The 14064-nt window shown below is 41.8% G+C and overlaps 1 protein-coding gene across 9 annotated transcripts in view; it reads left to right on the top strand.

Annotated features, from left to right (window-relative positions):
• CalpC (calpain C) overlaps positions 1-6074 on the top strand; it is a 28385-nt gene extending 22311 nt beyond the window's left edge. For all 9 annotated transcript variants that reach the window (XM_022806958.2, XM_022806962.2, XM_086989150.1 and 6 more), the window contains 11 exons: positions 308-529; positions 2504-2747; positions 2892-3245; positions 3408-3566; positions 3869-3982; positions 4301-4419; positions 4582-4751; positions 4903-5109; positions 5337-5453; positions 5654-5712; positions 5860-6074. In XM_022806958.2, the coding sequence (XP_022662693.1) occupies positions 308-529; positions 2504-2747; positions 2892-3245; positions 3408-3566; positions 3869-3982; positions 4301-4419; positions 4582-4751; positions 4903-5109; positions 5337-5453; positions 5654-5712; positions 5860-5886 (1792 nt within the window). In that variant the 3' untranslated portion in view covers positions 5887-6074. The remainder of the gene's footprint in view (positions 1-307; positions 530-2503; positions 2748-2891; positions 3246-3407; positions 3567-3868; positions 3983-4300; positions 4420-4581; positions 4752-4902; positions 5110-5336; positions 5454-5653; positions 5713-5859) is intronic.
• The last annotated feature ends 7990 nt before the right edge of the window (positions 6075-14064 follow it).

Below are 14064 nucleotides of genomic sequence, written 5' to 3'. Positions count from 1 at the left end.
TGCGTCTTGGCAGCGCACTTGGTAACATCAAACATGGTCACCCGCACTGTGAATTGTTTGCAGGCGGTATTGACATTATACTGAGTAGCGCTTAATTTTTGTCCAAAAACTCTAGTCGAGCTAGCCCTAATGCACTCGTGTGCGACGTATCGAACCGTCACAGAAAAGCATTGTTGAGCGTGAATATAAATACGGTCTTTTATAAACATTTCCCAGTTTTCTTTTATTAAAACTGATTATGGTGATAATTCAAACAAGTGAAATAACAAGAACAAATAGATAATCTAATAGATGAAATGTTTTCTAGGGCGTTATTCTATCGAGTTGTTCCCGCCGATCAAGGCTTTTCACTTGAAGACGAATATTGCGGCTTGTTCCGTTTTCGGGTTTGGTGGGCAGGCGATTGGAAGGAGGTCCTCATCGATGACCGGCTGCCCACTTTTAACGGAAAACTGGTCTTCATTCACTGCAATGGGCCACACTCAGCAAACCACTTTTGGCCAGCCTTGCTTGAAAAGGCTTATGCCAAGTTAGTGTCCTATCAAATGAAAATAGGTTACTAGCAAACGTTACCCGTATGTGCTCCAATTAGATTGCTATGAAGTGACTAACATTATCTAAGCACCAAAGTATCTACCTATTCGCGTAAAATTCAACCTATATGCTAAACTAGATAAATCGTATATTATTTTAATACGTATGATTATATTTCTAATTTATACGTTTATATATAGCGCATATATTACTTTCACCATGTTTTCGATGTCCCTGTGCATCCTATGGGCCTACTGTATTCAGGCTTTGCAAATACAGGACCGAACTATTGTTCAATTTTCTCTCCAGAAGTATGTGCGTAGGTCTCTGTAGATGAATCTCCTCCTTCATTCAACAGAAACTTCTTTGTTACCAGGTAATTTCCATGTCGACGATGACAATATGTCACACTCGCCCATTAAGACCACGAATTTTTCAGTGTCAGTCTCTTGTTTTCTTCTTTTCACTAGTCACCTGTAACGTATATGCAACGTATCCTAACGAATCATTGAAAAATTGGTACATTATATGTAATTTTATGTTTTCGACAACAGTAATAAATCGTTTTTTGATTACCGCTAAGCGCTCATTTGTTTAAAATGCTCTTACGATTGTCACAATCGCCTACATCCTTGTTACTGCTGGACGCAGGCCAGAAAAATAAAGAAAAAAAAAGTCGAAGAAAATGTACAATTGTGAAGTGTTTGCGATAAGTTTCTCGCGATGTTCGCCTGGCAGTTTGCTGGTCTGCTTTGAAGATGCGTCATCGATATTGAACATAATTCAATAAGTTAAAAATCGCTCAAATTCTACCGGTTACGATGGGCGTCTCTAGTCGCAGCAGAGTCAGGAAAGGGGAGATACCGACAGAGCTGTGAATACATTTCGCTGTACAAAACACCAATCCATTGGCTAATGAACGCCCGACAGCTTCGCGCAAGTGAAGCCATGGCGCAGGAAATCTTCAGGAAGCAATGGATGTGTAGACACGACACAGATTGCCTATGTTTATTTCCTATGTCCTAGATGGGAGGTGCTTCAAACACCATCGGAGAGGAACCCGTCCTGAAGGGCAAGCCCACGACGAGTGGCAACGGACCCGCAACGCTGTCAGCGCTATCATGTAGTCATTCCCGGTCACTGTTATTATCAAATTAGGTACAACATGCTGAAAGGATATCAACACAACGGCGGAAATAAACAAAAAGCCTCTAGAAGAATCATGGAAATACTTGTAAGAGTAATTCGAATTTGGGACGAAGCAATAACTTCAATAGGTGTAAATATTAATAATGTTGACGAGACCTTACCATCATCAGCAGCAGCAAAGGCTCCCACTCATGACACCGAGCTGTTCACTAAGGGAGCGCATATTTAGCATCTGCCAGGAAATACATGTGGATTAATTTTTCAGCAGATCACCACTTAAGCTACATATTCGAATATATGAATGTTCCTATATAAAGACCATTTCACTTATACTTTCAATCTACTTAGTTACAGATATCGAATAATTTATTGCCATTGTGTTGTAGTAATTAACTTTAAAATCTATCCTAGCCGTTCTATAAACGGAAAGAGAACGAATAAATTGAGAGTGGAATTGACATGGGCAAGCTGATAATGAAGACCTATACCGAAGATCAAGGTGATTAACAGTAGATGGAACGTTAAGTGCATGCCGGTTATTCTTCTCTGGTCACACGCTAGAAAATCTGCTTAAGTTACGACAGTATCTTGCACCATATGCCCGAATACTGCACATATCTAAAAGACGAACTACTTTTTTTTGTTGATGTGCAAGATCACTTCAAGGCCTAATGGAGCTAAAAAATCAGGCGCATCGAATCCCGCCCGCGTTTTTGATGAAAACGCGCCAATAACTAGTCTATAAAATGCCTAAAGATGTAGCCGTAATAATTCAACAGTGCATCGCATTTGTCACTGTTTTGTACAACGGCATTTGCAGGATGTACGGCTCGTACGAAGCACTGAAATACGGCAATTCAATGGATGGCCTTTCCGATCTAACGGGCGGAGTCACGGAAGGACTGAGCATTGAACAGCCATCAACACTAAATTACCTTCTGACACGGACGAGCATCGTCACTGCCCTCGTTGTACCGCCAGCGGCCGGCAACAATAATTTCAATAGTAGCAACAATTGCAACATCAACTCGAGTGGTGTGACTAATAATGGTACAGCGAATGGGGTTAGTATATTGTGAGCGGGTGCGACCCCATCTGTGATTTATGGTGCAGAATTAGTCGACGGAGAAGCTGCGATACGCGGCTAACCGACTCGTTTCATGATAAATATATATATATATATATATATATATATTGTTTACTTATAGACAAATGCGAGCAGCAGATTCGCTCCTAGTGAACGGTTACCTAACGGGATCGTCGTTGGTGTCAACTACCGTATCTCACATTTCTGCGAGATGGTTACTTCGCGCGGGGATCAACTGCGTCTTGTGAGGCTCCGAGCGCCGATTGCAACGGCCCACGTAAAGGATTGCACCGAATTTGACCGGTTAAATCGGGATGATCAGCAGAGGGCTTTAGGAGCGCGAGCATTAGCCGAGGGAGAGTTCTTCATGACTTTTGCTGAAGTCTCTTCAACGTTTACGACGTTTGAGGTTGTACACCTTGATGCGGAGACATCCCGCGACGAACCTTCACTTAAAGGCAGGACACCTTGGCAGGTATGTGTTCAGTTTTTTTTCTACAACTATAACCGTCGACCATATTCGTAGACGATACAAATTTTCACGGCGGGTACAGTAAATAATATTTTTCCTTTACCAAATATATCGATTAAGTTCGCATGATAATTTTCGCAAATGTTTGTTTCCACCGCGTTGCAGGTCAAGTTAGCTAAAGAACGATGGCAACGAGGAGTGAGTAGTGGAGGCTGTCGGAACAATACAGATACCTTTCACATGAATCCCCAGATGGCGCTGTCGGTCCAGGAGGGCGAAAGCGTTGTTATATCATTGTGTCAAGATGCTGTTATTGAGCCAAAGGTCAGGCCGAACGTGTAGCTTTTTGGATAAGACTAATTTGGATAGAAAACACTATCTATCTTCCGTTAAGTTCTCTGCTTACAAAGAAAGCATCGTCTTAACGAAAGATATGAAAACAGTTTGTCGAAGAAGCTAGGAAAGGGTCGTAGATTTCTGTTCATACATTACGAGCATTTTTTTGGCCAGATTTACTCATTCAAGTTTCGCACTGAGAAATTCAAAGTTACAGAACGCATTTCAGTTATAAATAACCGTAAATTTAGAGCTCAGTCAAAAACAACGTGAACAGTTCATTCTTGCAGGTAATTGGGTTCACCGTTTATCAGTGCCAAAAGTCGATCCAAGAGCCTCTAACTAAGACCTACTTTAAAGAAGTTAAATCATTGCTGAGCTCTCATTACTCCAACTACAAACAGGTAATAATTTGCAGATACGGAGTTTGTCGAATGACAACACAGACAAGAACAGACTGATAAGTAAACGTAGTATATTCGTTTCGCACAAGCCTGACTCTACATGTTTGATCTTTGACATTTTGTATGCGAATTTGATTTTTCGAAAAAGAACAAACCAGGGCGATGGACCTAGGTAACAAATGCCTCCTAGCCAAGTAATAAACATCAGAACCAAAACGTTTGATCGGGCGCCCTGCTGATAGCAACAATTGGGCTCTATCGTTTCATAGCAGACAGTAAAATAGATACCGAATAGACGTTCCTTGTGGGAACCTGCAGGTGTGCGTTCGATGCCCCCTGGAACAAGGCCATTATGTCGTGATACCGACAACGTTCGAGCCCGGTGAAGAAGCTCTTTTTACACTTCGGGTGTTCTCAGAGAAACCAACAAAACTCAAGTATGCGTTTTTGTCACTGGTGGCAAGATCTTCGACTATCTGTTTGCTTGATCGTATGCTTCATTTCATAATATTCACAAGTATGCACAGCCATCTCGGTGACTTCCGTCAAAGAATTATCCCTACTCTTTTTTTGACGATTTTTGTACCCATCACGTACAGATGCATCGAATACTCCGTCAGTTGTACCCGGTCGCCATTTAAAAAGGTCCAGCCTCAACTGGAGACCTCGTTAGCCACCTACGAGCAGGTGTTCCTGCAAATGGCTGACGAACACAAATGCGTTAATGCATTTGATCTGCAGGAAATCCTGGAGACTTGCTTACCAAACGGTAAGTGTCGGCCTATATCTACTATTATAGGTAATTACCAAAATCATTAATACTAAATTCTATCAATAAATAATCAACGATAGCAAATAATCTATTCGTTCTCAGAACTTCTTGTTGTTACCATATAGTGATACCGATTTGGGATTTTCAGATTACGTGAAAAGCTGTGCGACGATGGAAGTTTGTCGGCAGGTAGTGCTTGCTATGGATAACAGTGGGCTCGGCCGTTTAAAATACCAAGATTACAAACATTTTATTTGCTCATTAAAGTGGTGGCAGAACGTCTTCAAGGCCTATACAAAAGGCACCGTCGGAGTATTGCGAGCCGACCGGCTCAAAGAGGCCCTCGAAGATATTGGTTAGCTGAATGAAGTCAAACTTGTTTTGTTAGCGGAACATTTTTTGTCGCCATCTAGAAATCCGCTTGCCCGTTAACTTTACTAATATATTAATGGAAATTACAGTTCGGCATATATATATATATATATACATATATTCGTTTCAGCTTGCTAGTCATTCTAGTTCTGCGTAAAAGACTAACAACTTATTGAAGTAACAAGGTGCTTTTGTGGAACTGACCTTCAGGTTTTAAGCTCAACTCGGACGTACTTTCCCTGTTAGTTCTTCGCTTTATGCGAAAGGACGGAACCCTTAGGTTCGGGGACTTCGTTGCTTGTGTTCTACACTTAGCTGCCGCGTTTGGTGAGAGTCTCTAGGTTTGAACACCAATATTTTCTATAGATGACGCAATGTACTATCGATTCATATTAGTGGGTTCTTTCATACGGCAAAACATATTCTTTATGTAGTCGGGGAAAAATTATTACCGCCTGTAAAGATATCATGATTGCAAAATCAGTGTGGAGTTTTCATTACTAGCATTACTGAACACTCATTTACAGGAGCGTTCGAGAAGAAGGACCCGCTTCAAAACGGTTCTATTAAACTGTCTCTTGCTGAGGTATGATGACACACATAACGATTTACGTAAACGTCTATCAATGGAATAGGGACCGCGTTCAGAGGTGGTGAATTTTCATCCCTTTGTTATTTCCCGTGAGAGCAGTCAATCATGTCGTATACATCGTATTTTGTTGTCTCATTCCAGTGGTTACGTGCCAGTCTACTTTGCTAGATCGCCATACTCAACATAACGAGATTTTAAGCAAGTAAATCTGCGCAACGGTACGCCACCAACGAATTTTAGTCTTAGTTTCAATGAATACACATTAAAATGATCAGATTCGTCGAGTTTATTATGTTTGTACATATCTATAGTTAGGGAAGACCGATCAATAAATTAAAACTGTGTATATACATGCAGTATTCTGTGCTTTTCTTGACGTTAGACGAATTTCACTGTTATTTTACAGTAAATAATTGAAATAATTGTTTGTTAACAGACGATTATGATCTATTTCTCATCGGACGTCCGTTCATGAATGCAGGACAAAGGGGTCGCAACCCCAAGTGTGAAACGCGCGCCTGATCAGTGTTTATAGTATCAGAACAGCATTTATATCCCCTTACTTTAGAAGAACAATCTGCTGTTATCACTTAGGTACACGCTCGTGTTCCTGCCTTCTTGTCGATCCTAGAAAAAATGCACCCTTCGATTTTCGGTAGTAGACTTGCTGCGTCGGCACAATAAAATCCCTAAAGAACATCCCTCAAATGGAACAAAACTATCCACTGAATCAACTTGACAGCTAAACGATCTAGGTGGTCTAACTCTCCTGCTAAAAATAGTATGTGAAGATGATTTAACAAATGTTTTCAAGGGCAATTTTTGCTGAGGTCATGGTTAAATTGTTTCATTGTAAACCTCAGTCAATGGATGTTCTGCATATCCGGCTGAATGTGTCTATGAGTCGACAGTATTATTATGGTGTGTATTCTTTAGATATTTTTAGGATGAATCTTCCTATTGCGAGCTTGATAAGCCCTAGAGAAATTCGAGCGATTAAATGGCTTTTAACAGAAACGCCACACTGGATCCACTCGATCTGTGCTTGCTCTCATTTATTTGCCGTTCTACATTTTTAGCTATTACATTAAATAGATGTCTATGGAAAATGTGAATAGTGAACAGTTTCTCTCAAACAAAAACCTAGATCGATGACAACTTCCCAAGGCTTATACTTGTTGAGACTCCCAATTTGCTGGTCTCTCTAAAGCACAGACTCGTACCTCCTCTGCTGTAGTTCTCGCGTCGACGCTTGTCAAAGATACTTTCTGTGAACAGGTATCCCCAGTATTAGCAGTCCTAATTGTCTGACACGGTACTCTTTACTGAGCTGAGAGCTGATATTACTGTTGATCCCGAGGACGATAGCTAAATTCAGTCTGTGTGTGTTACGGGTTCTACGGTCGTCACTTAAGCCGTAATGCGTCGCTCTATACGGCTGTCTCCTGCCTGCCTCTCGAGGTCGGAACCCTGCGTCAACTATATGAAGCAAACATCCCATTGTATAGCAGACAGTGTCACAGGGTCAGGAGATGTTGTCACAATGGATAATTATGTGTACGTTAGCATTTCAAAATGTTACGTTCGATTCTGTGTTCGCTAGTATTCGGGTCTGCCTACATTTTGCAGTTGACCCCTTAAGCGGCAATCGCAGCTACTGCCTTGCGGGTTTTCGGTGCGTTTCGGTTTGTCACGCGGCTCCTTGAAATGCATATATTCGGAAGTCGGTTAATTTCACCACAACTATTCTGTAGTTTTTGTACTTCCGGGAACGAACTATCTGTTTACACTGCAGTACATCTCGGCTAAAGCTCATTAAATAAATGGGAAAACGACTTCGACGGTTGATTGTTTTAGCATTGATGGAATACGGATCAATAAACATTTTCCTTCAGCCAATAACTACTAGCCAACAAGAGTTGCACCTTGAACGTAAACAAGATCGTATTCTAATCGCAAAGACTATACCTCCCCGCCACCCGCTTCTTAGTACTCTCGTATACTGAAACGGCTTCTGATGCGCTCACCAACCTCTCATTTATTTAAATTGCAGCGCTGAAATAATAAATCTGATTCGTCTGTTACTAAACTGGTCATGTGGTCGAATTGTTTACCATCGACTTGCACCGCTTAATAGCAGTGTTACTACTGGTTACGCACGCGTACATGGATTATCTGCGAATAAAATAAACGATTTTCAAAATGGACTTAGGCAACGCAATGTTTTGCTAGCTTCGTCATGTCTTCATTCAAACACAATTATTTGTGTTTCAACAACTTCAGCTACACTGCCATATTTCCAGTTTTACGACGATCAGTAGTCCCCAGCTCCGTGCGCTCTTCTATTAGGAATATCAGCTAAACTGGCCACGAGTACAGCGACATGTTCGGCATAATGGCCACACATAACCGAGTGCAACCAAAGCGTGCATATGCTCTGTGCCAATAGGGGCTCCCAACCGGGAGGTCGTCGGATCGCCACGCTTGTTACCCGAAATGCGTCAATAGGAAAGAGGATCGCGTGATGCAACACGTCGAAGATCCACACGCCGATTCGTGCCACCATATAGAAGAGGCGATCATTTCTTGGGGGTACAAGGTGATAGTATATAATCATGCAGTCAACGAGAGCGACAAGAATGAACGTGTTGTTTGTTGATGGCCCCGTCACTTCCTTCGTCGGTATTCCCTGAATGAGAATATTGTTCAGTAATGACATTAGATGGAACGATGCGTCCAATAGGCGACAGCGCATTGTCAATCGTGGGCCTTCCATTATTTCAGGCTTCGTTATCTCCTGTACGCAATGCCTGCAGATTACTACATACTTTTGAGCAGTGTATCCCACAAGAATCGTTGGACAGAGGCTTGTTCCGATCATACAGTTCGAAATCCATGGCCAAACTGACATTTATGACAGCTTGAACTGCAAATATTTCGGTATCATCTATTCGCACATACGACATCGTTAGACCTGATTCGAAGCAAAAATTTATGACGCTATAGGACCAGGCAAAGACCAAAGGGTAGAAACCCAGCTTCTTCATGAACACCCAAAACGTTACCTGTAGTTTATGTTGCTGACATATGACGAGCAGGACAACACGCGGAGTCGTAAGTAAGTGCGAAATAGCCTCATTGAAATCGAAGCGGTGTTGGCGTACAAATCCAAGAAGGCTCCTACACCCGCTTAAAAGCCACATGTACCAATCAATGTGCAGTAGTTCACACATTAAATTCAAGAACTCTCGGGAGTTTAGATTGAAAACAGGTCGTCGACACTCTTCAATCGATCCTATCAGGCCGGCAATCTACAGTGAAAGCCATATATACCTGGGCTAGCACAAGTGGAGAATATGACACGTATTAAGGCATAGAAGTGGTAAGTTACCATCAATTTGGTGTTGCGTTTGAAATACAGCACTTAAACCTCTAGGCAGACTCTATCAATCGACGTGCAATGAACAATAGGCAAAAAAACATTGAATCAAAGTTAGCTAGACCTCGTAGTTTCTTCTAATATGCAGTTGTTAACAGAAAGAGATAAGCCGCTCCATAAAAAGCAGAGTATTTTTTTTGTCGGATCGATTATAACAGCATCTACATCTCTAATGTCATTAGCAAGCTTGTTATATGCTGCCTCTTCTAAACGAGAGGGGCCACACCGTGTTTTTAGTGGTGTTTATAGATCAAGTACTATTACGCACCGCTTTTCGTCCATGTTCTCGGATACGTTTACATCAACACAATTAGGCCTGTTAAGAGATCCCGCCTTTAGGCTCTTACCGTTTCCCTATGACGGCCACAGGTCGCGCACACGTCCATACGAAGGCGGCACGCGCTATTATTCCTTAAGCGGGAATCACATGTTGAACATATGCTCTCTCAGAATTTTCCTAGGGGGTAAGAAAGAACGATACTTCAGCAAGTGACCAGCTTAAGTTGTTATGTTGAAGTGATAAATATGGACGTTTGTTTCAACACGTTGTTTAAAATATGAACGATTTATGATTTAAAGATGTGTTTAATTACGTCCTTGTTATATCGGCCGTATTTGTCATACGCATTGATATGTGAATATAAGCAAACAGTGTTAGTATTACGGTATGAGACTGATGGTATTGATGATTTAGACGATGATTTAGTGATACGTGGCAAACGCTTTACACAAGTGTTTATTCGTTCGTCAATCTATAAATTAAGTCAGCGTTACGTAAATATGCGTAAACCGTCATTATCAAGCTGTCCGCACAAGATATTTATAGATATAGTGATTTGGGACGATGTGAATCAGCTAAATAGGATTAGAAGGATCATCGAGGTAATGCCAAGGATACAACCTTTTAGGTGGACGTCGAACTTTAAACGCAACAATTCGTGCTGGTATGTTTTTCTCCTTATAGGACTAGATGAATTACATAGTGGATTTCAATTCCTCTAATGATCTGGTATTCAAGGTTTCGTTGGGTGACCTAGTACTGTGTGACAACTGAAAAAAGGCTGTTAATTATAACTAGTAATAACAAATGGCTTCATGTAAATGCAGCCGACCGCAGAATGTGCTCATACCGCGGTAGCTTCTACTCATTCACGTTTATAGAAATGATCTAGTTAGCTAATTATGGTTATTAAATAAATTCGTTCGTAATGCAAGCAAAAACGTTTGTTGTTAAGGCTAGAAGAAGTATTAGTATCAATATTTGGAGAAACGCAATCCTCAGCACATGCATCCGAACCATAAAACAGGATCTCCTTTATTGTTTCCACTGCTGAACGCTTTTGCAGAAGATGCGGAAAACGTCGACACCGTTACGTGAAATCACACGGAACAATTAATCGTTTCGGCAGTACATTGATGAAACGGAACTAAATAACTGCAAGTTACTGGAATGAGAACGCGTAGGCTGTGTGCATCATGATTTTGCGTGGTCCCTAAATCTGCAGTATTAGGCAGTTACAAGCGAATTTTGGCTTACGTTAAAGTTGAGTAACTTTAGGACTACGTGCCATTAGCACACGAAATTTAGCTATAAAAATGCTTATATAATGCGTTTAGAGACTTGTGAAGACATAGAACGGGAAGGGAGGCTTTGAGGAGGAGTGAAAGTGAAAGCACAGTACGTGAACGGGGCAGACATGACAAGGATGAATATTAAAGCGTTGAGGATTAGCAAGAAGGACCGCACACTTAAGAGATCAATCAATGCATTGCTGCAATCGAAGAAACTTTTCACAAATGCAGAACGTCGAGATCAATGGTTCGGCATGTAACATTTTACAGAAGTATAACCCAAACACTGCAAGTGCGGAAACTAAATACGAAACAGGTATCCCGTGCATTGACTCCAGCCCAATGGAACATGCGTGCAGTGTATTCTACGTGCAATAGCAATCCGGAGCACGTGGTCGCTATAGGAGACGAGGCGTCTATTGCCAGGAATCAAAGGAGAAGATGGCGTTGTTCTAAAGTGAAATTGAGTTCGGCAACCGTCGAGAGTAGGTTCGGACAGAAGGCAAAGATAGGACTTACAGCTGGCATCTAGGCATCTACTGCTACAAAATAAGCGTCAGCCAAAAATCCAATAATGAGTAGAGTCCGCTTGTCGAAAAAGAATTGTTCAGAAGGCTCGTGGAACGCTGGCACGGCAATCGAAAGCATGCAATTTGGCCATTTGATGACCAGGCTACGACCTCATTGCCTTAATTACTCCTTGAGCTGAGCGAAGAAATATGCAATATTGGCTTCGTCTTGCTTCTCCGGTCCAATTAAGGAGTTTTCTATGTCCCTAAAAGCAACTGGCGAGCAAACATGTTTTACTATCAGGCTGCTTCGAGAAGCCATCGATAGAAAAACTACATATGGGAACGTACGTGGCAATCCAGAAACTCCCAAGAACTGGGGCAAGTATACGTTAAAACATCGTCCGTTTAGCCCAACGAGTTCAAAAGCAATTAAATTTCAACATCCGCCGAATTCACTGGTAACAGTGAACCGTTGCGTCAAGAAGTATCGGACATATGTCATATGTTAGATAGTTACTGTACCGTAGATACTGAAAACAGGACGTTTATCATTACTATCGAGGTAACTTTAATAGTGTCAATAATTATGGCTGGAAATCGTCAGATTTGTCCCTAGAACGTGGGTCAAACGAGTGCCTTGGCAAACAAAAATCACAAATCGTTAGGAGATAAATTGTGAAGATTCATTTACTGAATATGACAAACCAATATGTTTATACTTAATAATAGATACTGCATTGCGCAGCTACTATTTATGGGTCTCAGCAAAAGTACGGTTCTCCAACGAAAGAAAAAACAAAATTTCTTATAACACTCCATAGAAATGATAATAACTAAAAACACATTATCTAAAATATATTTTAAAGACAAAAAATCGAAAACAGCATTTCAATGACACCGAATCAATAATAAAATAGGCATAGCTGCCTGTTTAACCGTACTAAGTGTGCATTTGTTAAAGGAAACCATCTTGACCAAATAGAGAGTAGACAATTTCCTCTCGTTGAGCAGTGATCAGTCTCTCGGAAGCAGCGCTTCTACCTCCACAAAATCTGAGCACAATTGTAACTTTTCATTTTCTATAGAATAACTGATAACAGGCTGTTGTAAGTTGTCCCTTTTCCAAATGCACAAATAGGTCTACACCTAGATTGTGCGACCTTAGGCATCCAGCTTAACGAACAATGCTGCTTGTGCATAGACTTAATTGAAAGACCGGCGATGATGATGATAACAATAATACGTATTATTATTTAATATGACAACAGTGGAGAATAATTTCGAATAATACTTTCTGTTCTTGTCCTGATTATTGTCCAAGACACGACCAGCTCTTTGAACAGGATATCCAAACATTGTAGCTGATAGGAATAAGCTCGGTTTTCTTGAAACTAAGCCCAATTTATTATTCCGTTTCCTCCATCAATTGTTCTAGATCAACAAACTGGTGCTAAGAAGTATTTGCCATCTAAAGCATTATCTAGGGGTAATGCAGCTAAAATTTTCCGTGGTTGCCGTTTCACGTAATAAACATGTTTCGTGGACACTATGGTCGCTGCCCGTCGGTTGGCAATCGAACTGTCGTAAACGTGCTCTAAATATCTTCGATGAGAAAGCACGTACTAAATTATTTACCTTTATTTTCTCTATTATTAAAAACATCTACTACTCTGTTGGTTTCCAGCGCTAATCAATTTCCCATAATAACAATATACGATCTGTGGCCGAACATGCTAAGCGGAAAAGCACGCCAGCGTTATAAGGAACTGGGCCAATCTCGTGAAGTTCATCATTACTTTGGCTACCAACTTGTAGAGAAAATTCTACTACGAAATCTAATCAAATGCGCACTGCGTCATGTCTGCATACACTCCTTTCCTGTTACCTGTCCATATGATATTTATTTCCATATATCAATAGCCTTTACAAATTGTCCACCATCAATATGTTTTAGTTGCATGCATATAAATCCAACGTATTTAACACCTGATTTATGGGCAACATAGATCACATGGCCATTGGGTCGTGACTACTACGGCTGAAGCCCCCTTAGCAGTCGGCCAACCTACCTAATTCGCAAGGCTTGCTCGATCCCCTGGAATCAGCTATGACCAACATCCAAAGCGTGTCCAGGGTCTGCTCCTTTGCGATTCATCCAAGCTCCTTCTGTTGCTTAGGTTTATGCAGCTACCGAAGCTGAGTTAAGCTCCCCTGGAGCCCTTTGAGCGTCCCCTCCAATTCATCGTCGCCTCTTCGAAGTCGTCCTAGATAAAGCGAAGGCTGGCAGTTAGTCTTTCTCCACTAACTCCCCTCTATCTGTCTGACGCTGCGGAGAGATTGCTGAACTAGACGGTACACGCAACTTACAGACACGCATCTATATGGATGAGATGCGAGGTGGGATGCCAACCCTCCGAGAGGAGTCATTCTGGCTAGCACAGGAGATATACTCTACCCAAGGGGGTCGTCTACCTGGGCATAAGCTATAGGATCGAATCGGGTCGGGCCATGCCAAACTCAGGTTTAAGCTCAAGCCTCGGGTCGATCGGCTGCTCAGTGACTGGCAAGTAGAAGCCTGAAGCGGTAGTGCCGATGGTACCGAACTAGCAGCGCGACGAGTCGCCCTGCTCTGCTCGTTGTCTGTCCGACCATGTCTCTAGAACCAGGTGGTTGTGAGTCATAACGGTCCAAGGTTTACACGCAGTAGTGGTGCCACCGCCCTGCGGGCGTCGCTACTGGCTCCCCGCGAAACCCCTGATCACCCTGCTCCTCGTTCGGCTGGCGGTAAAGCGACTCGAAGTTCAAAACTCGAAACGCAAGGGT

Source organism: Varroa destructor, unplaced genomic scaffold (assembly GCF_002443255.2).
Source record: "Varroa destructor unplaced genomic scaffold, Vdes_3.0 BEIS01000005.1, whole genome shotgun sequence".
Taxonomy (NCBI): Eukaryota; Metazoa; Arthropoda; class Arachnida; order Mesostigmata; family Varroidae; genus Varroa; species Varroa destructor.
Note: the sequence above shows the minus strand (reverse complement) of the source record. Positions and strands in the feature narration are given on the sequence as shown.